This window comes from Loxodonta africana, chromosome 1 (assembly GCF_030014295.1).
Source record: "Loxodonta africana isolate mLoxAfr1 chromosome 1, mLoxAfr1.hap2, whole genome shotgun sequence".
Lineage (NCBI taxonomy): Eukaryota > Metazoa > Chordata > Mammalia > Proboscidea > Elephantidae > Loxodonta > Loxodonta africana.
This window is the reverse complement of record NC_087342.1, coordinates 31,735,398-31,760,252: the sequence shown is the minus strand read 5'-3', so window position 1 is coordinate 31,760,252 and position 24,855 is coordinate 31,735,398. Positions and strand designations below refer to the sequence as shown.

Sequence of the window (24,855 nt, the reverse complement as noted above, 5' to 3'; positions counted from 1 at the left end):
TAACCGTGGGTAAGGCGTGGTGCTCACAGACCAGGAAGCAGACCCACGTGGGAAGGCCACCACTGGGAGTCAAACAAATCTGGGCTTAAGTTTTAATTCCACTGCGAACTAGCTGTGTGATGTTGGGCAGCTTACTTAACCTTGCAATTTCTTCATTTATCAGGTAAGCCAATAATAGATAGGCTAGTTGGAGGATTAAATAAGATAACCTTCTTCAGGTGTTGCTGTTAGTTGCCAACCCACAGTTGCGACCCCATGTGTTAGAGTAGAACTGCTTCATAGGGTTTTCAAGGCTCTTATCTTTTGGGGGAATTTAAAATGGCACACTCATACAAAAAATCTAAGTAGCCAGTTAAAAGAATGGTGGATCTCAGTATGCTGAGGTGGAAGTTCCCTAAGACCTTGGAAGTGAAGGGTGAACCACAGGCCATCACAGGCGCTCAAACAGAAGTCTTGTGTGAAGATACCCAAGAAGCTGGGGAAGGACTGGGGATAGGAATGGAGGGCAACTTTCCCTTTCTGTAGAGTTTTATGCTATTTAATCCAACATTGTTTAAACGTTCTTAAAATGCAGAAAAACGCACACAAAAAAGAACTCTCCAATTGCTACATTTCGACCACTCCAGTTAATCACCATAATAAATCTTTTGAGACATTTGCTTCCTCTGTGTGTGTGTGTGAGTGTACATATTCACACACAAGCTTAAAGAAAAATCACTCTATTTTTTTAAAAAAAAAAGATATATGCTTACTACAAATCATTAAAACAATTCAGAAAAGCACAAACAGAAAAGTAAAAATCAATTGCCTTAAAGAACATCCATCCAGAAATTACCGTTGCTAACATGGACAAGCATTATTTTAGGTATCTTTCTTTACAACTATAAGGATACATGGATGGAAAAAGAAATAGAAATGCTTTTATTAAAATAGGATTATACATGTTATTTTATTAAAATGCTGATTTTAATTGTACTCAAATTTAATGGAAGAAAAAAACAAAAACAAAACTGGAGGAATTGTACTTCAAATAAATATTTCTCTGCAACGGGAAATATTGTTTCGTAAAGGTACTCTCTAAGGTTCAAAAAAGAAGTGAAGCAGAGATTAAAAGATTATGAAATGCCTTAAGATGTTATGCAATACATTGGAAGCACTATGCATTGTCTAAACTGTGTGTTTCCAGTTTAGACCTTGTCTATTGATACTGTTTTAGAAAATTAGCACTGACAGATCCCCTTCCTTCTCCCCTTCCCCAACTCCAGATTTTAATAGTTATATAACTGTTTTTTAATATTGTCCAGGTTTATAACATTTCAATTTTGTTTGATAACTACCATTCGTAGAGTGTTTAAAAATGTGTTTTGAATATATAACATATTTGCATGATTTGAGATAAAAATAATACACATTGAGAGTTTCTCTTCCACCCTTGTTCCATCTTCTTAGTCCCCCTGACCCCGTGAGATAATTACTTTGCTTAGTTTCTAATATGCATTTCCAAGGTTTCTTTCTGCAGATACAAAGAAAAATGAATATATACTTTTATTCTCCCTTTTATTACTATTATGTTCTATGCTTTTTTTATTTAACAATGTATTTTAGAGATCTTCCACTATACACACATACATAGCATCCACATTCCTTTTTTATAGTGTATAGTATTCTTTTGTGGGTGTACCATAGTTTTTAAATCTATCCCTGATTGATGGACCCTTGGTTTGTTTCTAATCTTTTACTATCACAAACAATGCCACAATGAATAACTATGTACAAATATCATTTCATATATGAGATGGTATATCTGTTTGATAAATTCACAGACCCATAATTGTTTAGTACTCTTTATATTTAAATGGATAAAATGCTCACCTTATCAGTCTTTTTTTTTTTTTTTTAATTTTGACATCTTTATTCGGGAGGGTTGTTTGCTTACTTCCTTGTTAATGTTGTGGCTCGTCTCTTATCTGACCAAATTTCATTGTTAAGCAGTATCTTTAAGAAGGGCTCGTTGGTTGCACCTGTTGAATTATTTCATGTTTGAGGATATCTGGCTATTGTCCCGTACTTAATATTTTGTGGTCACACTTTCTTTCTCTTGGGACTTTTTAGACATCGGTGCATGGTTTGCTGGCTTTAAATGTTCTTGTAAAGAAATCCGAGGCCAACTTTAACATTCCCCCTTTAAAGTTTTTTTTTTTTTTTTTACCTGGACGCCTAAAGAATTCTTTATCTTTGAAGTTCTATAGCTTACTTCTGAGATGTCCCAGCGCTAAGTTTTTCGTACCAATTCTTTCTGGGACACAAAGTGCTCCTTCAATCTGCAACGTCAATTTTTTATCTCAAGGGAATCTCTTAAATATTCAGATACGTCCTCATTTTATTTTTGAACGTGCTACTCCAGAAGAACCACTTATATTTATATTGGATGGTCTAAATATCTTCCATGTCAGATCCAGATGGTGCCCAGCTACAACTACTGCCCCTTCTGATCAGGGCCACGACCGATGGACACTGATAGAATGGAAGAAAAACTCAGAACAGAACTCAAATGCTTAAAAAGTCCACACTTTACGGGACCAGTTGAGACTAAATGACTCCCTGAGACTATCACCCTGATACACTCTTTAAACCTTGAACTGAAACTATCCCCTGAGGTCACCTTTTAGCAAAATAACAGACTGGTTCACAATATAAGGGCTACTGTCCGCGAGTACAGTGCTCCATTAAAGAAACCATCTATATGAGATGAAAAGGTCAACAATGACTCTAAGGCAAAGATGAGAAGATAAGGAGGTAGGGAAACTAGAGTACTGGAAACAGAACAAACAGAACGTAATTAAAGAGAATGTTGGCACACTGAAAAATGTAATATGGCACTGAACAATTTGTGTAGAAATTGTCAGATGGGAACCTAATTTGATGTGTAAACCGTCACCGAAAACACAATCAAATATCATTAAAAAAAAATCTTCTATACCTAGTAAACCAAAACCAAACCAAACCCAGTGCCGTCGAGTCGATTCCAACTCATAGCAACCCTGTAGGACAGAGTAGAACTGCACCATAAAGTTTCCAAGGAGGGCCTGGAGGATTGAAACTGCCTACCCTTTGGTTAGCAGCCGTACGCCACTATGCCACCAGGGTTTCCTCTATGCCTAGTAGCTTCCCTATAATGCTTTAATCTTAATGTTTTATCATTAACTGATTATCTCAGGTCCCTGCACAGCACAAGCTCACCTGCTTACCGAAGGATTGGCGGTTTCAACCCACCCAGCTGCTCTGTGAATGGTTGTAAGAGTTTATAGGGTTTTTTTTCTCTATCATCATATGGACTTTTGGGGCAGGGGCATGGGGAGAAGCAGGGTTAGAAGCCCAGCTCCACTGCTGCTCTCCATGCTTCCTGAGTGTCTCCTGTTTCTTTTCTTGTTCACCAGTTTTGCAGAGCTTATTGCATTAGGTGGTATCTCTTTCTTTGACTACTACTGGGTGTTTTTTTTTTTTTTTTTTTTTAGCTTTTAAAAATCAATCTGTTAGATACTGAGGAAGGGAAATTCTGTGAAAAAGATTCTAGTTGTTATTCAAATCCCTACTTTTCATTTCATATATTTCCGTAGTGCTTACTTTTTTTTTACCATATGCATTATTACTTTGTTTAAATTTTTTACTTAAAAAGTAAGAATTGGTATCGAAGTATAAATTATAACCATTTTGAACACTTCATCCTATGGGAGAAAGAACAAAAATCAGGTACATATTTATGCACGTTCATTAATCACAACATTATTTATAACTGTAAAACCTGATAAAAATAAAAATTCTCAATAATTATAGAATAGTTCAGTAAATTATGATAATGATGTAGCATATTAAGGCAGCCATAAAAATGATACTTTGAGCCTTTAGTGCTTGGGAAACTGCTTATGAGGTACATGTAAAAAGGATGGAAATTGTGTACTCAGCATGCCTGCGGTTATGACGTAAAATAATATTCACTGGAGGGAAATGCATCAAAATTAGTGATGTTTATCTACAGGGGGGAATTAGTGAAGGTTTCTATTATTTCTGGAGTCCCTGGGTGGTGCACATATTTAACACGCTCGACTGCTAACTGAAAGGCTGGTGGTTTAAGTCCACCCAAAGGCACCCTAGAAGAAAGGCCTGGCAATCTGCTTCTGAAAAATCGGCCATTGAAAGCCCTATGGAGTATAGTTCTACTCTGACACACACGGGGTCACCATGAGTCCAAGTCTACTGGTGGGCAGCAGGTGTCTTATTCCTAAGGGATTCTAGTAAAGGAGTTGCTGAGATGGATAAGTACAGGCCGTTTATTCTACCCTCAGGAGAAGGGAAAAACTGAGTTGAAACCACCCGGGTGGGAAAGCAGTAGAAGGGCTAATGGCAAGGGGCAAGTTAGGCCAAGAGGATCAGAAAAGCCCCTGTGGTACCTCTGAGAGTCATTCACAGACGCCCACTGCCCTGACTGGGCTGCAGCAAGCAAGCATCAGAGCCAGAGGCTCTCTTCCCACACCCCACAATACCCCTGGGGGCCCTAGAAGGGCCACCAGAGGGGATAGGCTTGGAGGCAACACAGGAAGAAACCCAGGAGGCACTTTCCCATCTAGGACTTCAAGTGGGGCTTCCTGCCAGTCACCCCGGAAAGGAGAGAGAACTCAGCAAAAATAACACATCTGGGTATTTATTTACTGGTCAGTTTAGAATGAAGGCTTTGCTGTTAGTGGTTACTAGAATGTCAATTCAGATTAATTCTAAAGATAATTGGCATGGGGAGGATAATGGGAGCAGCACAGTGGTTAAAGCACTCGGCTGCTAACCAAAAGGTCATTGGTTCGAACTCACTAGCCGCTCCTCAGGAGAAAGGTGTGGTAAAGATTTATAGCCTGGGAAGGCCCTGTAGGGTGGTTCTACTCAGTCCTACGGGGTTGCTATGAGTTGGAATGGTCTGGAGGGCAGTGGGTTTGGTATTAGTTAGCCAGCACTAAGCATATCATTTCTTCATAAGCTGAATGGTAGAGATTTTGTTTGTCTAAGACTAGTAAAGAGGAGCCCTGGTGGCCCAGTGGCTAAGCACTCGGCTGCTGAATGAAAGATCGGCAGTTTGAAACCACCAGCCGCTCTGTGGGAGAAAGATGTGGCAGTCTGCTTCTGTAAAGATGACAGCCTTGGAAGCCCTATGGGGCAGTTCTACTCTCCTATAGAGCTGCTCATAAGTCAGGATCAACTCAATGGCAACAAGTTTTTAACAGGTTTAAGCAGTAGTCATCACTCAAAAGTACTTGTTGAACATGGCAGAAAGGAAAATTGAAGTGAACTGCTTTATCCCTCTGAGGAGGGGTGTCGGGGGGACACAAACGTGTTCAACTGCTAACCAAGAGGTTGGTGGTTGGAGCCTACCCAGAGGCACCTCAAAGGCCTAGCAATCTATTTCTGAAAAATCAGCCACTGGAAATCCTGTGGAGCACAGTTCTACTCTGACACGCGGGGTCATCACAAGTCGGAGTTGACTGCTTCCTGGTTATGGCCTTATTCCTCTTCTCCAGATTTTAAATTCCACTTCTTACATCTCTCTGCTGTAGGAGGGATTTCCACATACTTGAAGATAACCTTAGTGGTTCTCCAGGACCTCTCAGGCTCTGCCCTGTTCCGCTTTTCAAGTGCACTTAAGGCAGAAGTACAAGCGCGGGAGTCTGGACTGGTGGACTCTTAGTGCCTGTTTGAGGGCAGAGATGCAGTGGGACCTGACCTCTCCAAAGCCCTGCCTCCCTGTTACATCTGAGTCACTAGACGGTACACCGGGTCCCTACATCCAGGACTTCACAAGCACCCTCCTGTTTTAAGGAGAAACCAGAATTTCCTGACACTCTAAAGGGCTCAGGGACACTTGAAGCTCTGGTGAAACTGCTGTGTGTCCCCGGCCCGCCTCACTTCCAAGAAAGTGGAAAGAACTAAAAACACCCCAAGGGAAGGCCAGTAAATTTCCTAGGTGAGCAGTGGTTACAGGACTGTTGCCAACCTTCGTGAACTTCCCGTTAAACATAATGAATGGCAGCTCTGGAAAATGTAGAAAAACAAGAAAACTTCCTGCCAGTAATAGCAGTTAAAACACCCAGAAGTCCATCATGCTCTTTTCTCTGAAATAAAACCCCTAATTATCATACTTAAACAGCCAAAATGATAGAAAGCCATGAATAACTGTCTAGGCCCCATTTTGATAGAATTTTTTTCCTCCACATAGCAATCATTTGCGCTTGGTAATTTCCTGTTTTTTTTTTTTTGGGGGGGGGAATATTTGCAAAAGAAAGAAAAGAGCTCACAATGGGTAGGTCTACCTCTTCTAGTGTACCATTTCTGATCGTTTTAATACTTTGCCTCTTCCCAAGGGTGCCAAATAAAAACCATAAATTTAATACATTTATAAGGATAGAGTGAAATTAGAGGAAAACAGAGACAAATCAGAGAAAAGGTGTTAAGAAGGTAGAGAACAAGTGAAGGTGAAGCAATTGGAGGACAAACATTGAGCATCATTTGTTTGCTAGGTTCTTTGCTATGTGCTTTACACAAAAAAATTAGCTGTTGGCAATATTTTCTAATTTTCAACTAATAATACACAACGATAGTGTAGAATACCTCGCTAAAAATTTTTTTAGAATGACTAACTGTGATTTAAGTCAATCAGAACTTGAGCAAAATTCGGGAGTTTAAAATCACTTCAGAATCTATTTGGAAAAGCGTTTTCTTAACATAGTATTTATTTTTTTTAAATCATGGATATTGAGACTCGTTTAAAAGGCACAGGAAGAATCAATGAAGTTTCAGACAGAATGTCTTGTCCACAGTTCTTCCTTTGGGCATTTACCTTTCTCCTTACAAGCAGCTTGATCATCTCCCTCAGAGGCGGAGTCACCAGTAAGCAAGGTACGCATGGACTTATTTGTGTTTACTTGCTAATCTGTAGCGGATGATTTCACATGGGCTTCACCACATCTTTGATAGAAATCTTTGATGTGGTGAAAAACAGGTGAAAGTGTGCACTACAGATGAGTAAGCAAGCACAAGTAAGCCCATGGGCACGTGCCTGGCTTAGTGAATAATCTGTCCCTGTCTCTTGCCCCCTAATTCTCTCAACCAGCCCTGCTTTACGCAGGTGCGGAAGATGGGATTTAAGCCCGTTGGGCATGGCCTATCCAAGCCAATAGGAGGAAGCAGAGGTGGGGGTCACCCTTTACTAGCTTTCTGATGGCACTTTGGTGGAAAGCTAGGTTTCCTAATCAGATTGGGACAGGCAACTAGAGAAGTCAATCCCTTCACTTCAGGCTGAATATGAAAAGCCAGAATTCCAGAGGCCTTCGCCTTGCTCATTTAGGGGAAGGTGGCTTTATGTGTATTCACATCCTCTACTGGGCCTCTTGCTGGCCACCAGGCAGGCTGTTAGCAAAACCAGAAGCAGTCCTGTGACACTCAGGCCCATGGCCACAGGGATTTCTCTTCTACTTCTGTCACTGAAGCATTCATCCACTGTAATTGAAGTCAGAGTGACAGGTGTTACAGCCTGGTCACAAGCGCTGGGAAGGGAGACTGGCCCTATCTGCCTGAGCTTCACAGAGGACGAGGCTGAGGAAGAAAGGGAGCTGTTGGGCCCCCGCCTGCTGCCCCCAACGTTCAGATGGGTGAAAATGGAAGCAAAAGGGTCAGTGCAATGGGTCTGAAACCTGCAGTGCTTTTAATCACGTGGGGGAGTATATTAAAATGAAGACTCCCAGGCCCCGTGCCCTAGAGATTATAATTCACTGGATCTGAGGTGGGTTCCCGGGTAGTTCTGATACAGGTTGGGAAGCAGATCTAACTTTGAGAAACACTGGTTTGGTCTAGAATGGTCCCCGGGTGGTGCATTTGCACTGGACTACTAACCTAACTCGATGGCACTGGGTGGGTTACTAACCGAAAGGTTGGTGGTTCAAACCCATCCAGTGGCAACACAAAAGAAAGGCCTAGAGAACTGCTTCTGTAAAGACTGTCATTGTTGTTGGTGCCATCAAGTCAATTCCAACTCATGGTGACCCCATGTGACAGAGTAGAACTGCCCATAGAGTTTTCTAGACTGTAACATTTATGGAAGCTGATTGCCAGGTCTTTTCTCCCGTGGAGCCGCTGGGTGGGTTTGAATCATCAATCTTTTGGTTAGCAGCCAAGCACTTAACTGTTGTGCCATCAGGGCTTCTTACAACCAAGAAACCTCTATGGAGCACAGTTCTACACTGTAACACATGGGGTTACCTTGAGTAGCAATCAACTCTATGGCAATGGGTTGGCTTGGGTTGGGTTGGGGTGGGTTGGGTTTGGTCTACAGGGTCAGGATCATTATGATTCCCTGATTCTCAAGTCACAGTGAGCTCTGGAACCCTGTTTCTCAACTCTGGGTACAAGGACCTGCATCAATGGATACGGAAGAAGTTCTCCACCCAAATGCTATGCCTCTTAAAGAGGCTGCTCCGGCAGCCTTGGGACACCAGGATTGTAGGAAGGAGGGTCAGAGAACCGGGCAGTCAGGCTTCTACGGTCTGGACCTTGAGAGCTTGTCTGGAGGCTCCAGTAGGGGAGCTACTCATTTATCCTTGACCAAAGGATGGTGGTCGTCTCCTCTGTCAGAGAAGGTCCTCCTTTTTGACCGAGTGAGCAGCTTCGGGGGGAACATACATGGAACAGTGAGGGAGGAAGGGGTCAACAACCTAGCCAGCCGGGTTAGCCGGATCGACCCTGGCGATCAATGGGGTGATGGATGTCACAGGTAGATCGCCCTCACATCCAGGGTTCCATGGTTTGGGATGACCATTCTCTTTTACGCTTGCTGGATATTTCTCCAGTTCTCTGTTTGAAGGTCACGCATGGAGGCCCCCTCTGATCCCTCCCCAACACTGTGTCAGTCACCCTTCCTCCCAGCCCCCACAGCCCTTTGCACATGTCTTTTAAAGCACCATATTGTAATTTTTTTTTCAACTCTCTTCTTTTTCCCCTCTAGCTTTTGTTGTATGCCTTCCAGTGGATTCTGACTCATAGCAACCCTAGAGAACAGAGTAGAGCTTCTCCATAGGGTTTCCAAGGCTGTAGATCTTAATGGAAGCAGACGACCACATCTTTTTCCCATAGCACAGCTGGTGGGTTTGAACCGATGAGCTTTTGGACAGCAGCCGAGCGCTTTAAACCCCTGTGCCACGAGAGCTCCTTACTCTCTGGTATTTACAAAGCAACACGCATTTTGACATTTGGGCTTCTTTAGTGAAATCTGAAGTGCAGACTGGGAATATGGAGGTGAGCTGAAGCCATAACTGTGGCATGAACAGGAGCAATATTTTGGAGCTAGGATGATGTGGCTTCGTGACTGTTTGTATGAGGGGTACAGGAAGGAGAGGAGGTAAGGATAACTCTAACGTTTCCTGCCTGGGGAACTATTTAGTGAATGGTCATTACAATAAATAAATAAATAAATAAAAAGTTTTAAAGGCAAAAAAAAAAAAGATAGTTTTTCTAGCTCTCCCTGTGAGGACTGCAAACAGTAAGCCAGGTTGCGGCTGCTGCAGTTTTATTTCCAACCTCTGCCCCTACAAGGTCTCTTAGATCTGCTTACTTCCTGGTTCGTGAGCTGGTTCTCAGGGGGAATAAGAGCCAGCTTGTACCTTGTTTTAAGATCACATGATTACAGAGACTTTTCAAACCTTCATAAATGATTTTTTTAACAGAAATAAATTAGTTTCCCCAAAATCTGGAGTTTTGAGACTGGATGACAAAGCCAGGGCAACACCTACTAGGACATCTTCCAATTCAGTCCTGCTCTGTGTAAAGGTGCAAGCCACAGGTGCCGGGAAGGTGACTTAGAGAAAATGTGCAGGAATCAGAAGACCTATGGCAAGTGATACCCTGTCCTTCCTCTGCTGAATGTTTTCCACCTAGCACGCCAGAAGTTTCTGCCAGGGACATCTTTAATTTTATCATGAAAGCCAAAAGTAAATTCAGCTTTGCTTTATAAAAGCCTAATTCCTGGCTAAACTTCTAACTTACTCTAGAACCTTGGACAATTGAGAGGTACTTATAATGACGTCGAGTTATTGTAAGAGGGATACTTTAGAAATTGAAGTTCAGGAGCCTCCTGGTCAGGTGTAGAAATCCCTGTAACACTTTGTCTTCCTGGTGGGGAGGAAACAGTTTTCTAGAAAGTTACCCTGTCTGCCCCTTGTCTGCTTCCTAGACGTGTTTCCCCTGGTCAGTCATCAGGCAAGCTCTGGGTGCGGTGGTTAAAACCCAAAGCAGAACTTGAATGGAGACTAAAACTGACTCTGAGGTACAACAGCTTGTAACCGACGTAAGGGATCCAGCAGAGCTTATTTCTGTCTTGAATTGTTGCATCTTTTTCCTTTTCCTCTGTAAATGGAGTAGAATCTACCCCGAAATCTTTAATTGTAGGATCAGGAATGCACAGGCTTTTTAAAGCCTTCTCTAAGCACACCTAAGTTCACCAGCTCTCAACAGCATGTAAAGATTGGGGGTGGGGGACGCTGGTCATAGGTGGTGTTTTCTGATTTTTCTGATTGAGTGGGTGTGAGTTTAAGTGAGTGAGAATATGTGTTTGAGTCAGACAAGGAGAACAGGTTCTGCTGATTTTCAGTTTTGAATGAGTTTGTCTTAGTCCAAAAGTGGCCTGGAAGAGAGTAGACATGAGTGGCCTAAGGCGTCTGATTTTGAGGTTGGTATTGAGTCATGGGGAAACCCTGGTGGCATAGTGGTTAAGTGCTATGGCTGTTAACCAAAAGGTCAGCAGTTTGAATCCTCCAGGTGCTCCTTGGAAACCCTACAGGGCAGTTCTACTCTGTCCTATAGGGTCTCTATGAGTCGGAATCGACTCAATGACAGTGGGTTTGGTTTTTTTGGTTTATTGAGTCATGGTGGCACAGTGGTAAGAACTTGGCAGCTAACCAAAAGGCCATCAGTTTGAATCCTCCTTGGAAACCCTATGGGGCAGTTCTACTCTGTACTATAGACCGCTATAAGTTGGAATCGACTCAAGGGCAACAGGTTTGGTTTTTGGTTTATTGAGTTATAGAGGAATGGTGGGACAGAGAGGGGGCCAGAGAAACTCGACCCCAAGGGCTTGGTGGAATCATATCGTTCTGGGAAGCTCATGTGATTCTTGCCCCTTTGACAGCTTCAGATGGAAAATAACTTAGCACTACCCCTGGGCCTCTGAAGTTTATGTTTGTAATGTAAGGAATCCATAACTTACCATTTCCAAAGTTGTCTCCTTCAAAATCAAAGGCTTGAAGTTGAACATTCGTTGTTTTCAGTTGAAGGTGGGTTGACAGCCTGATGCTCTGTTCACTCACACACTTGAAGGAATGCCCAGCCGTCGTCTCAAACAAGACCATGGCGCTTTTCATTCCTTGGTAGATTCTCTCTGCAGATACGGAGGTGGAATACAGATGTGTAAGAATCCCGGGGTGCATTCATTGAGGTCCAGCTGTTGCTGGGCAGCCCATGTGTGGTTAAATGATCTCCCTTCAGACTTGGCTCTCTGGGGGCTCTGCCACCTTCTTCACCTGAAAAATCACCCTGGTGCTGTGTGGGGACTTTTTGGGCGCTCTATTTGGCATACATTGGGGGGAAGTCTTATGTAAATTGGAATGTGATAACATCGAAATGAGAAATGTTGGGAATGTTCTCTTCAGTTATTTTAAATCATTGGGGACACAGCTGGTGGGAAATACTGTCCATGCTTGGGGGCTTACAGAGTGGTGCCCACAAAATCTTCAGAAATAAGAAGTAAGATTGCTCCCTGAGACTTTCAGTCACACGAACCCTTAATGAATCAAAGCAGAGACAGGGGACCTAGAATTGTTTTTTCCCCTCTCTCAGTTTCTAAATCAGCTTCTGGTCTACTTTCCTTTCCCTGCAGTTGAAAGGGTACTACCCTATCGCTGGTTAAAGTTTCGCCCACACCTATGATAATGTTAGCTAATTTATGTTAACACTCACACCATTTCACAATATTTATTCCACAGCCTGTACTGGGAGGCTGATCTGAGCAAGTTAAAGCACATGAAAGTGAGTTGTCGACTATGACATCTTTTCTACATTTAACTAATCGTCATCGACAGCACACTCTGCAACAATGTCAATGCTATAGAGCTAATATTTTAAACAGACATTTCTCCATATTTTCATTCCTTTAGTACATGTCCATTAATGAATGAAATAATAAGTTCAAATCAGCCAAAAGATAAAAGTTCAACAAGAAGAAAGCAGACATGAAAATCCCCAGTACAATACCTGGCGCAGAGGAGGTGTTCAATAAAGGTTTGTTGGTGGCACAGTGGTTGGTTAAGAGCTAGGGCTGCTAGCCAAATGGTTGGCAGTTCGAATCCACCAGCCACTCCTTGGAAACCCTAAGGTGAAGTTCTACTCTGTCCTATAGGGCTACTCTAGGGTCGCTATGAGTCAGAATCTACTCGAAGGCAACTGGTATCTAAGTCTATGCTTCCCAGGAAAACATTTGAGGCCTCAGAGAAACTCACCTGACTTGAATGGGAGCATTATTTCTCTAGAAGTGATGTCAGTATGAGTTCTCCACCTTTTTCCACTCGCTGTGGGCAGTACTCTATATAGCAACCAAAGTGAGCCTCTTTAAGTGTAAATCTGACCTATCAATGCCTTACCTCAAGCCCTGCAATGGCATCAAATCACATTTTAGAATAACATCCAAAGTCCTTACCCTGCTCTGCCTACCGGCCTTACCTGCTCCAGTCCTGGCCTCCCTCTGACCCCCTCTTCTGCTTTCTTCACTGTCTGGGGCTCCTGCTGGCCCTTACACACACTAGCATCTGTGTGTCTGTTGTTCCTGCCACAAGTCAAGGGCTTCCCCAGACCTAGATACCTCTGTGGTTACTTCCCCACTTCCTTCAGGTCTCTGCTCAAACATCACCTCGTTGGAGAGGCTTTCCTGAAGACCCTATCTAAAATAGCTTTCCATTGCTCTCTGCCCCCCACCCTGCTTGGTGTTTCCTTATAGTACTTAGCACTACTTGACATTGCATTTTCATTTAATGTGTTAATTCACAGTCTCTCCCAGCCCTCTAAAATGTGAGGTCCCTGAGGACAGGGACTGTCTGTTTGGATCATTATGGAGCCCCCAGTGCCTAATACAGGGTTTGGCCCCTAGCAAGCACTAGATGCATTTTAGTTGAATAAATGCATGCTTCCAAGAAAACCAATTTCTCCAAGAAAACCAGTTGCCATGAGTCAGATGGCAACCCCATGCATGTCAGAGTAGAACAGTGCTCCGTGGGGTTTTCAATGGCTGATTTTTTGGAAGTAGATCTCTAGGCCTTTCTTCCTAGGCACCTCTGGGTGGACTTGAACCTCTGACCTTTTGGTTTGCAGCCGAGCATGTCTGCATCACCCAGGGACGCCATGACTCCAAGAGTATAGGATAAACTGCGCCATTAGCAGCAGACCTGTCAGAAAGTCACTGAACTCTTTATTGTTGATGATAATGACCTCAGGCTTCATCTTGTCCCACCTCCTTCATGAGCAGACAAGCAAAATGAAGCACTCGAAGATGTAGTAAATGCCCCAAAGTCATACAGCTGGCTACTCTCTCAGTCCTTTTCTGAAAAGCAGCATCAGAGATGAGAGGGTTCAATGGGATGAAAAAATGCCATCGCTAGGGGAAAAGCCATTCTCTAAGTACTGACCTGGATGTGAGTCAGTCAGAAAGGCTCCCACTTCACTGATACAATATGAGTTTTCATCCTGTAAAAACAACACTGTTAACCTTTGGGCAATCTCCATTTTATGTTTATGCTCCTGGCATACAAACTTTGGGAAAGATTCCAGATATTAAATCCTTGATTTGGGGGCTTTGGAGATGTGTTGGTACTGAGCCATGATTGTGTTTGAAAATGTCAAATAAAAAGTAAACATACCATGTAGGAAATAAATAATAAGTAAGGGCTTGACCCTTGGCCAGAGAATTCTCTACAGCATACATGTTGCTAGAATCTGAAATTCAAGTTCCACCAGTACAAACTGAGCCCCTTCAGTTGGGCCAAGTTTACCGCTGTTAAAATGCAAGTACACCCAGGAGATGGAGGATTTGGGAGGAGTATATATTAAGCTTTTACTAGTAATTAATATCTTAAGACAGCGATTCTTAACCTGAGGACCACTCTTCCTTAACGATACCATGGGTGCTCTTCGTGGGGCCCACGAACCCTCAGGGGGAAAGATGTATGCAAAATTGTGTATGTGTTTTCCCGAGTAGGGTGTCAATTGCTTTAAATAAATTAGTGGGTTCATGTCTCCAAATTGGTCAAATGGGGTCACCATGAGGGATTGGGGAAGAATGGGTGAGGTTATTGGTGTCCTCGGTGGTTGTGTTCTAATCTTCTGTAGGCAGTGGTCCACGTTTTTATCCAGAGATTGTCTTCTTGGAAAAACAAAACAAATAAAAAAGCTAAATAACAGTCCTATAACCTCGTAAGAAACTGACGGTATGAAATATTCATGGAAATTGAATTTGGATATGAAAGGGTAAGCTCAAAAAGGGATGATTTCTGTTTTTACAAAGCGGCTGATTTAGGGTTATCACTTTCAAACTCTCATTAGAAAACTGTCGGCAAATAAGAGATGCAAAAAACAGCAGAGCAACTAAAATCAGGATTTGAAATTGAATTACTTTTAGAATCTCAAATCTAGTCCTAAGAAAAAATGACAATAATAATCTTGACCCCATTAGAGTCCATTTATACTTTTTTCATGGCTAAAGTGATGATATACCATCAGGTAGTGGTTAAGCTTGGCAGCTAACCAAAAGGCCAGCAGTTTGAATTCACCAGGTGCTCCTTGGAAACCCTGTGGGGCAGTTCTACTGTGTCCTGTAGGGTCGCTATGAATCAGAATCAACTCAACGGCAATGGGTTTGGTTTGGTTTTGGTATCCTAGTACTCAGATCTACCACAGAAAGAGGAGCAAGCAAGGTAAGTTGGACTGAGATAGCCCTATTGACTAAAGAAACAACTGAAACCTCAGCTGGGGGGTGGGGGAGAACCTTTTGGAGTTTCAGCAGGTGTCAGATTTACCCCAAACTCAGGGAAAGTACATGCCACACATGCAGTTTACAGAGTCTGCTTTCTCCTTTGACTCCCACAGGGTTACTCTCTGCCATATATTTTTCTGGTTTGTGGTAGAGAGGGACAAATATCTACCATGCCAGATTCTTGAAGACAAAGTGAAAACCTTTGGACTAACCACCAGCATCGACAGAAGGGGATTGAGGACTCCTAATAGCTGCATACAGAACTTCAACACTCAGCTCAGGCTGGGGCCAGGCACATGGGTGCATGGTACACATATGTCCACTCAAACTGACCACTTGTAAGAGTCCCATCTCACTGCCCAGCCAGTAAGACATGACACTGTGGCTTTTCACTGCTCGTATCTGAGGAGAGCTCTGCAATACCTCACCAAAGAGATTCTAATTTCTGAGGCCCAAAACCTCTTCCATAGCAAACTCAGGGTCTACCAGCAGGTTCACCTTTGCACAGGGGATGGGGAACAAGCCAGCCATCGAGCATGTCCAGGAAGGTAGCCTGCCAAGGACCATAAGGCGCCAGGGTCCTCCCTCAACTTCTGCTAAGTGTATCGTGAGAGTTTCATAGTCACAGATGTTCAGGGTGTGGATTTTGTCTTCAACACCTGTCAGGTCTTTTTTTTGCTCAGCATTGTTGTGACTAAATCAAGAAACCTTTGCTCTGAGGACAAACTGACCACATAAACCAGAGACTCCACTAGCCCGAGCCCAGAAGAACTAGATGGTGCCTGGTTACCACCACCAACCACTCTGACAGGGATCACAACATAGAGTCCTGGACAGGGTGGGAGAAAAATGAAGAACAGAATTCAAATTCGTGAAAAAAGATCAGACTTACTGGTCTGACAGAGACTGGAGAAACCCCTGGAGACTATGGTCCCCGGGCCCTGCTAACTCAGAACTGAAACCACTCCCAAAGCCCACTTTTTAGACAAAGATTAGAGAGGCCTATAAAATAAAAAATAACACACATGACAAACCTGCTTCTTAGTTCAATCAAATATATGAGACCAAATGGGCAGCTTCTGTCCCAAAGCAAGACAAGAAGGCAGGAAGGGACAGGAACTGAAAGAATGGACACAGAGAACTCGGGGTGGAAAGGGGGAGTGTGTTGTCACATTGTGGGGGTGGCAACCAAGGTCACAAAACAATAAGTGTATAAATTTTTGTATGGAAAATTAACTTGAGCTGTAAGCTTTCACCTAAAGCACAGTATGAATTTTTTCAAAAAGAAAAGACACCTTTGTCCTAGACATACCAAAAGGAAGCCAAAGAGGCTGTTTCTTTAGACTTGCTGATCTACTTTGTGGCAACTTGGCCCAGAGGCCTCTCTGAAATTTATATCCACTCCTTTACTCATCCATTCATCCATCAACCACTGCTACAGCTGTACTATGTACAGTCAGGCTGGCCACTAGAGAGGGACACTGAATAAAGCCGAGGTTCTGTCCTCAAGGTGGCGATCTCGTGACCAGTGAGTTGATGGTGGCTTGGAGAGACTGCTCAGGGAACACAGAGAGGATTCTCATTTTCTCCTGGGGTGGAGGAGGGGTGGGAGGAGGAGGCTGGGGGAGAGAAGACATCACAGAGGGATAATAATTGAGCCACATTAAAGGTTGAATCTACCACTGGTCTGTCAGTTTGTTAAGTGTTGCTATGATGCTGAAAGCTATGTCACTGGTATTTTAAACACCAGGAGGGTCACCCATGATGGATAGTTTCAGCAGAGCTTCCAGGCAAAGAAGGACTAGGAAGAAAGGCCTGGTAATCTACTTCCAAAAATCAGCCAGTGAAAACCCTATGGATCACAACAGAATATTGCCCGATATGGTGCTGGAAGATAAGCCCCCTAGGTTAGATGCATTCAAAATACACAGTGCTGCAACAATGGACTCAAGTACACCAGTGATCACGATGATGGTGCAGGACCAGGCCATGTTTTGTTCCATTTTGCACAGGGCCGCCATGAATCAGAACCGAATACAAAATGGTGGTGAGGGTGGAGGGGGCCTTCCAGGATGAAGGAAAATCATAAGCAAAAGCAGGGGCATAGGATCCTGGGGAGTTCTAAGTAGTACACTCCAGGAGTGTTAGTTAACATCTGAGCATCGATCCTAATTCTCAGGAGCCCAGCATGTAGTCAAGAGGGCCCCAGATGCACTTGAAAGGCTCTGGGAAAACCCTAGGTGGTGAGTAGCTCTGGACTTCAAGACCTTCGCTGGCAGACACACTGCCTGGTTCTGGCCCCACCCTCTCCCTCAGTGCCTTATTACTCCCACATCCCAGAGCCTGGAGTTGAGGCCTTTCCAACCTGGTTTATGGAAACTCTGCTGCCAGCAAGAAAGGCACAGTGATGAGCACAGAAAAATAAACTCTACCCAAAGTTGCCGAAGAGTGTTTTTAAAACAAACCTTCTGGGCAGGAAGGAAGCTGGGTGGCAGTGAGGGATGTTTACCTTGAACCTGAAGGGCCTGAACACCGTGTGGCATGTTAATTTAATCAAGTGAGGCATTGAGACAGAAAGGTTTTCAGTTCTTCAAAAAACGAAACTGAGGGAAATGAGAAAGGAAACCCACCTCTCCTGACCCCCAGATGGGCCAGACCCCACACTCAGCGCAGCCACGTGTGTTAGCTCAGCTCACACTCACAGCAGCCCAGCAAAACAGGTGAGGGGTAGGCCCATTTTATAGAAGAGGAACCGAGGCTGGAGCGAGCTAACAACTTGTCCACAGTCACAAAGAGAACAAGGTGGATGACTTAAGTCTTGATGAACAGCTAGGCCAAGCAATATCTTAGGAGACAGATTCTTCTTTATGTTTTGTCACTGGTAGTATTTCAATTTTAAAAATTACAAATTGTATGTGACTTGAAACCTGTAACTGTAGCCTGTATTTCTTTTATTTTCTCCCATAATGCTTAGCCCAGTGTTGGGGACAATGTAGGTGCTCAATAAATTCTTACTGATAAATTGGCTGATAGCAGCTAAATCAGTTTTCTGATCAGCAAAACGACACCATGCTTGGTGAAGTAGAGGGTCAGTGAAAAAGAGACTCTCAACGAGTTAGACTGACACAGTGGCTACAACAATGGGTCACACATAACAATGATCGTGAGGATGGTGCAGGACTGGGCAGTGTTTCATTCTGTTGTACCTGGGGTTGCTATGAGTCAGAACCAACTCGACAGCACCTAACAACAACAAGAACATACATTTAGCATTCTACAGCCTTGGTTCTCACTTGTAATCTGTATTTCATTGTAACCAGCACAAGCTCCTATCTTCCAAGGGTTTTCTTTTTCTCCAGAGCAGTGGTTCCCAACTAGAGGTGATTTTTCTCCTCAGGGGACATTTGGCAATGCCTGGAGACATTTTGGTTGTCACAACTGGGGTGTGTGTATGTGTGTGTGTGTGTGCGTGTACTACTGGCATTTAGTGGATAGAGATCAGGGATGCAGCTAGACATCCTACAAGACACAGGACAGCCCCCACGACCAGCCATCTTGCCCAAAATGTCCACAGTATGGTTCTCAAGCAACACTACTCTAGATAGTAGAAATGTTTGAAAAGCGACTGAACTGTTGGAAGGACCTAGAAGGCTTTCCTGCTCAAATGCATTCCACGCATTCCACTTTTTAGGGCAGAAGCTACGGTACCGGGGCCCAGAGGCCAGATGTGGCCTGAAACTGTGTTTTGTTTTGTCGGCCAGCATGATGCTCACATTTTTAAAAACCGTGTTGCTGGCATTTAAGAATCATGCACTTTCGTGAAAAGATCTAGATTTCTGCCTTCCCTTGAACAATGAAGATCCGGAATGTCGGCCTCTCATTATCTGGGGAGAGAGGTGATGTGGGAAGTATTTCACAGCTGGGACAGTAGGCCCCGGCCACTCGGAATGAATGCCATTCGTAAAGATGGGGACAGTCGCTGGCTTCACACAGCCCTACCACCAGCTGGAACTGGGGAGTGGCCGCTCCCCCTGGGTGGGACAAGCATTCTCCTTCCCCCCTTTCACCTCCTTACTACCAAGGCTCTGTCCAAAACCTGTTGCCATCAAGTCGATTCTGACTGGTAGCGACCCTATAGGACAGAGTAGAACTGCCCCGTAAGGTTTCCAAGGAGTGGCTGGTGGATTAGAACAGCTGACCTTTTGGTTACCAGCTGAGTTCTTAACCACTGTCCCACCAGGCCTCTGAGGCTATGTCAGTTGTTACTTTGTTTGTCACGCTGACCCCAGTTTTTTTTTTTTTTTTTTTAATGCAGATTTAACGGAAAAACGAAATCTTTCCTGTCTTCAGGTCCTCATCAAACAGGGGAAAATAAAAATGTAAGGACTGCATGTTTGAAGAAGAAAAAATTACCAGTTGGCTTTTCTCATCAAGTCCTTAATTCCTGTTGGCCTTGAGTTTGTGGCCTGTTTTTTGCTTAATTAAATTCTCTTTTGAACTGTAGAAATTGTGAGGGAGGACTAGGGCTGGCAGAAACATGGAGCACTGCCTCTCTGTCCTGTAGGGTCTCTATGAAGGCAATGCTGTCCTCTTGTCCTGCAACTGAGACCAGCTGCTTGTGAGGATTTGTGCTGGGGAATGGAAGGAACAAGGTGAATTTGGCTGCTGAGACTCAGGCAGAGCCGCTCCTGCAGCACCTGGGCCAGGGACTGAGAGTGGCTTTCCTCCTCCCTCCTGCAGGTGGCCACAGTGAGGCCCAGGCAAACACCCAGGCAAACGTTGGAGGGTCCTAACGCCTTCCCTCAGGCAATTATTCCCAGAGGGAGTGGATGGGGTGGAGGGAGCCCCCAAAGATAAGTATGCATACTTATGCCTGTATCCTCTGCCATTTTGCTGAAGTGATTTTTTTTTTTTTTATTCCTGATAGCTTTATAATTTAATTGTCCAGGGCTAGAACACTTATTCTGTCCTGAATGTTCCTCTGATGTGAGCGATTATGTCTCTCCCATTTGGTTCTGAAAGGAAACCATTGACTTCTCAAGTGCATCACTACCTTGTGGAGAAAGGTAGGATGAAGCCTTTGTGACCAATTTAATAATAATGATAACAATCACCCTTTATCGAAGGTTGCTGTGAATCAAGCCCTGTGCTACACAGCTTACATGCACAGTTTCTAATCCTTCCAAAAGCTCTGCTAGGCAGGTATTAATTATTTCCATTTCAAAGATGAGGAAACTGAGGACCAAACTAGCCTGAGATCACACAGCTGGTAAGTATTATGAGAGTCAATCCCAGTCTGTCTGACCCCAGAGTCTCTGCTTGTTCCTCTATAAGATGCTGTTCCTCTAACTTCAGGGTCACAGGTAAGAAAGAGGCCCTTACTGAGTCCCAACTGTAGGAGTCTTCTTACAGCTTCCTCCCTGGCTCTTACTCCACCTGTAGCACAAATAGGGGAACCCCATCTCCCTCTTGACAGTGGGATGGCCAATGTTTTCTACCCAAGACATTGACCCATTTCAGTTCCTACAATCATAGCTACTGGTTACTGACTATCCACCACCTTTCAAGCACCAGGCAGGCTCTTTGCAGAGGTGATTTCTCATTTCCTTCCCCCATTGACAGATGATAAAATAAAACTGAGACAGCTTAAGTCACCTGCCCAATGTCGCAGGGAAAATGAGCAACAGAGCCAAATTTGCAGCCAAGTCTCAGACCCTCCTGTCCACAAGCTTTCCACTTTACTTCACTGTCCACCCCCTTCCAGGAATGGTCTGGAAAACCAAGGAACTGGTTAGCCCCTGAATTTGAGCTGGAACGGTTGGGAAGAACCCATTCTGACATTTGATTTTGGTCTTAGAACAATCCTGCCTCCACGGGAGTTTCTATGGGTCTGTTTCTCTATACAACTTCCTCCTTTAGGTGGTTTGCAAAGGGCACAAGTGGCTGGTTCCCCAGAGGCCAAGCCTCCCTAAGATGCTAAAGGGGGAAGAAGGCAAACATAAAATATCAAAAATTTCCCCACCCCTCATTGTTATCAGTGAAGATCTCGAAAGGCTCCAAGATTCCGTTCCACTAGGACTTAGGCCCCAGGAAGTGGGCCAGATAAAGCCATCCCAAAGCCATCAGTGCGCAGGAGCTCAGATCTTACCTTGGTAAATGTGAAATTCACAAAGCCACCTTGGAAATTCAAGAGGAGGTTGGATTTTCGGGGGCCACAGTTCCCAGAGGCTTGGGTCACGTTGGGGTTGATGTTGAAGTATCTCTGTGGTGAAAAAACCTAAACAAACCAAACAAGATAGACGAGCTTCATGAGATATGGAAGAAAATCCAATCTAGGAACTGTGGAGCACAGACTAGCAAGTGATCCTACGCCCAAGGCATATGGTGCCCAACTGTAGGCTTCTCTGGAGGGCACCTCCCATGTCTAAGCCGTATGTTCCAAAGATTTTTTATTGTGCTTTAGGTGAAAGTTTACAGAGCAAACTAGTTTCTCATTAAACAATTAATACACACACTGTTTTGTGACATTGGTTGCCAACCCCGCAATGCGTCAACCCTTTCCCCTTCTCGAGCTTGGGGCCCCCATTTCCATTTGTCCAGCTTTCCTGCCTGGTCCCCTCCTGCCTTCTTGTCCTTGTCCCTGGGCTGGTGTGCCCATTTAGTCCCGTATACATGGTTGAACTATGTGTGTTACTGTTTGTTTAATGGGCCTGTCTAATCTTTGGCTGACGGGTGAATCTCAGAAGTGACCTCAGTACTGAGTTTAAAAGGTGTCAGGGGGCCATACTCTTGGGGTTTCTCCAGTCTCTGCCAGACCAGTAAGTCTGGTCTTCCAAAGATTTTTTAAAGAAGTCCTCTCACAGAAAGAAGTTCCTTGATACGTAACGCATAGCCAATGTATTCCGACTCCTAGCAGCCCTATAGAACAGAATAGAACTGTCCGCGTAGAGTTTCCAAGGAGTGCCTGGTGGATTCGAACTGCAGATCTTTTGGTTAGTAGCCGTAGCACTTAACCACTAGGCCACCAGGGTTTCCAACAGGCCCCTGGCTGGCGCAAATGACTCATGCCTGACTACTAACAGAAAGGTTGGGGCTTGAACTGCAAAAGAAAGGCCTGGTGATCTGCTTCTATAAAGGTTACGGCTGAGAAAGCACTGGGGAGCTCAGCATAGCTGTAATACATGGGGTCGCCACGAGTCGGAATCGACTTGACGACAGTAGGTTAGGTTTTTATTTTTGGTATCCCTGATAAGGTGTGTGGAATTTAAATTTTGTTAAATTAAACATGTTGAAAGGTACTACAAGAAGGGGCTCACTATTTAATGAACGTCTGTCTCAAAAGAAAGGTTTAGTTGAATAAAAACTGAAAAATAAAAAAGTATGTATTATTTTTGTGGTGACACCTTCAGTAAATCAGATCACCATAGCCCACCCTCTCGCCCTTGTTAATCTAGATTTCCCACATTAATGTCACAGCTGGCTGAAACCACCCAACCAACTGGTTGCTGTTGAGTCGGTTTTGACTTCTGATGACCCCTTGAGGCTCAGAGTAGAACTGTGCTCCACAGGGTTTTCAATGGCTGATGTTTTGGGAAATAGATCACCAGGCCTTTCTTCTGAGGCATCTGTGGGTGGATTCAGCCCTCCCACCTTTCGGTTAGCAGCTGAGTGCATTAACCCTCTGCACCACCCAGGGACTCTGGCTGGGACTATAGAAACCATCTAATGCAAACCTCTGGTTTCACAGGAAAGGAGCCGAGAGTCAGGAGTCATCCAGAGGGGTAGGACCAGGCTGGGTCCAACACTGAATATGCTGCCCAGGCTGACTAACAGTGAGGATTGTGTATGCTTAAAGGTGTGGTGTGTTCCTTCTCTCTCCAAATACTCTCTATTGGTTTTTCTTTTTATCTGTACTTATTCTAAAACAGACGCGCCTTTTAACGGAGCATCATGGGAAAAGAGAGCACACAGGTGTTTGTTTCATTTAAAGACCCAGGATGCAGGGGAATGCCATTCCCAGCAAGGCCAACTTCACTCACACCTCCTGGAGTTAGTGCTATGGTCCTCCACTCCACTCACCGACTCCTCGTCCTGAACAATCAGCTCTATCCCCAGCTCTGCTTTTATACAGAGTCTGCTTCCGTTCAGAACTTGATAAATTCCAATCTTGGTTGGCAACGGCTGTGGTGCGAGGGTGGGCCCAGGAGCTGGGGGGACCGGGGGTGCTGTTTGGGTGGCATTGTGTGTGGCTGTGGTTGTCCCTGGGGTGTGGATGGGTTGTGTGGGCATCTGGCTGGTCGTGCTGTTGCATGGTGTCGTGGGCAATGTTGCTGGCAGGGAAGTCTGGTTACTGGGTTGGGTGGTTTCCTCAGCTGTGGGGCTGACAGTTGATGGGTGGGTCATGGTTGTATGGGCTGGTGGGTTGAGTGCGGCTGACTGTGAACCAGGTGCTGCACTGGAGCCGATCGTAGCTTCAGTAACCTGATGAGCCGATTGTGAGATGTTGGGTGTGGCCTGGGTTGTGATGAGGGCGTGGGTTACTGGACTGGTGGATGGGATGCTTTCTGTAGTGACCGAAGTAGTTGTTGCTGGAGTTTTTATCATTGCGTGGGTTGTTGGGTTCTCAGACTTGGAAGTCGTGGCAGCTATTTGATAGGTGGCGTGCCCATCTGTGGACCTTGCTGTTAGAGCTTTGTGAGGCATTTGGCTAGTCGGTTGTGGGAAAGAAGGTCTGGCCTGTATGGTTGCTGCTGTAGTGGGCTGAAGATGGTCACTGGCTTCTGGAAAGGCTTCTTCTATTTGGCTGCCATAGCGGAAAATTACTGCAAACCAGGAAACAAAACTGTTACACATTGCATGCCAGCCCTCACCCCTTTTTCAATATTTGTTTGTAAAAAATTAACATGCATATGCTTGTATTTTGGGGAAATTCACGGAGATATAACAATGAGGTAAAGATCACCAAAGATTCATCGCTAGGCCACAATCGTTGCCATGTTTTGGCTGCACCCTTGTTTTTTCAGAGCTGTGACCTCGCAGTGGGTGTTGTGCATTCAGCTGCTCTATCTGTGATCACCATAGTGATCATGCTCAACTGGAAGACTACATGGCAAGGCCGCCTACAAGCCCTCCTCATTTCCCACCTTCAAATGCAAATCCAGTTGACAGTGACCTGACAGAGCTGGAGCGTGATTCACAAACAGGGTTTTATAGTTTTCATAGAATCAAGCCCAAAGTTTCAAAAAGGTCTCACAGGTCATCTAGTCCAACCCCTAATCTGACCCTAGCTTGTACCTACAACCCTAAATCATGCACAGGCTTCTTTACCATGAGTTCATCCCATCTCTGCTCAGTCGCCTCCAGTGATGGGGGATTCGTTTCCTCCTAACACTGTCCCTTCATCTCTTCTTAATCTTCCCACCCATTGTTTCCCTAAATACAGACAGGTTCCTGCCATTTTCTTACTTAACCTCTCGAGTGACCTAACCTTTCTCAACCAAGAAAGAAAATTAAGCCAGAATGGCTCTGATACTTCGGGTGGGTGGACTGTCCTTTATGTTTTAGCTTAAATTTCAGTTCCTCAGAGGGCCTTCCCTGTTCTCCTGATATAAAACGTGTGCCTGTCCTCTCAATTCTCCATCACGGTGTTGTATTCGTTTTCTTCGGTGTGCTAATCACAATTTGTAATTATGTAGTCAAATATATAATAATCAGCCTGGCCCAACTGTGTGTACCAGCAGAATATCAGCCGT

The 24,855-nt window shown here is 44.3% G+C and overlaps 1 protein-coding gene across 2 annotated transcripts in view; it reads right to left on the bottom strand.

Annotated features, from left to right (window-relative positions):
- LAMP3 (lysosomal associated membrane protein 3) overlaps positions 1-24,855 on the bottom strand; it is a 36,030-nt gene that overhangs the window by 5,789 nt on the left and 5,386 nt on the right. Inside the window, exons 2-6 of one of the 2 annotated variants that reach the window (XM_023551505.2) lie at positions 23,183-23,925; positions 21,252-21,380; positions 13,761-13,818; positions 11,294-11,464; positions 1-7,536 (exon numbers count right to left, since the gene is read on the bottom strand). In XM_023551505.2, coding sequence (XP_023407273.1) covers positions 7,397-7,536; positions 11,294-11,464; positions 13,761-13,818; positions 21,252-21,380; positions 23,183-23,925 — 1,241 coding nt within the window. In that variant the 3' untranslated portion in view covers positions 1-7,396. The remainder of the gene's footprint in view (positions 7,537-11,293; positions 11,465-13,760; positions 13,819-21,251; positions 21,381-23,182; positions 23,926-24,855) is intronic. The other variant, XM_023551506.2, reaches the window with a different exon arrangement.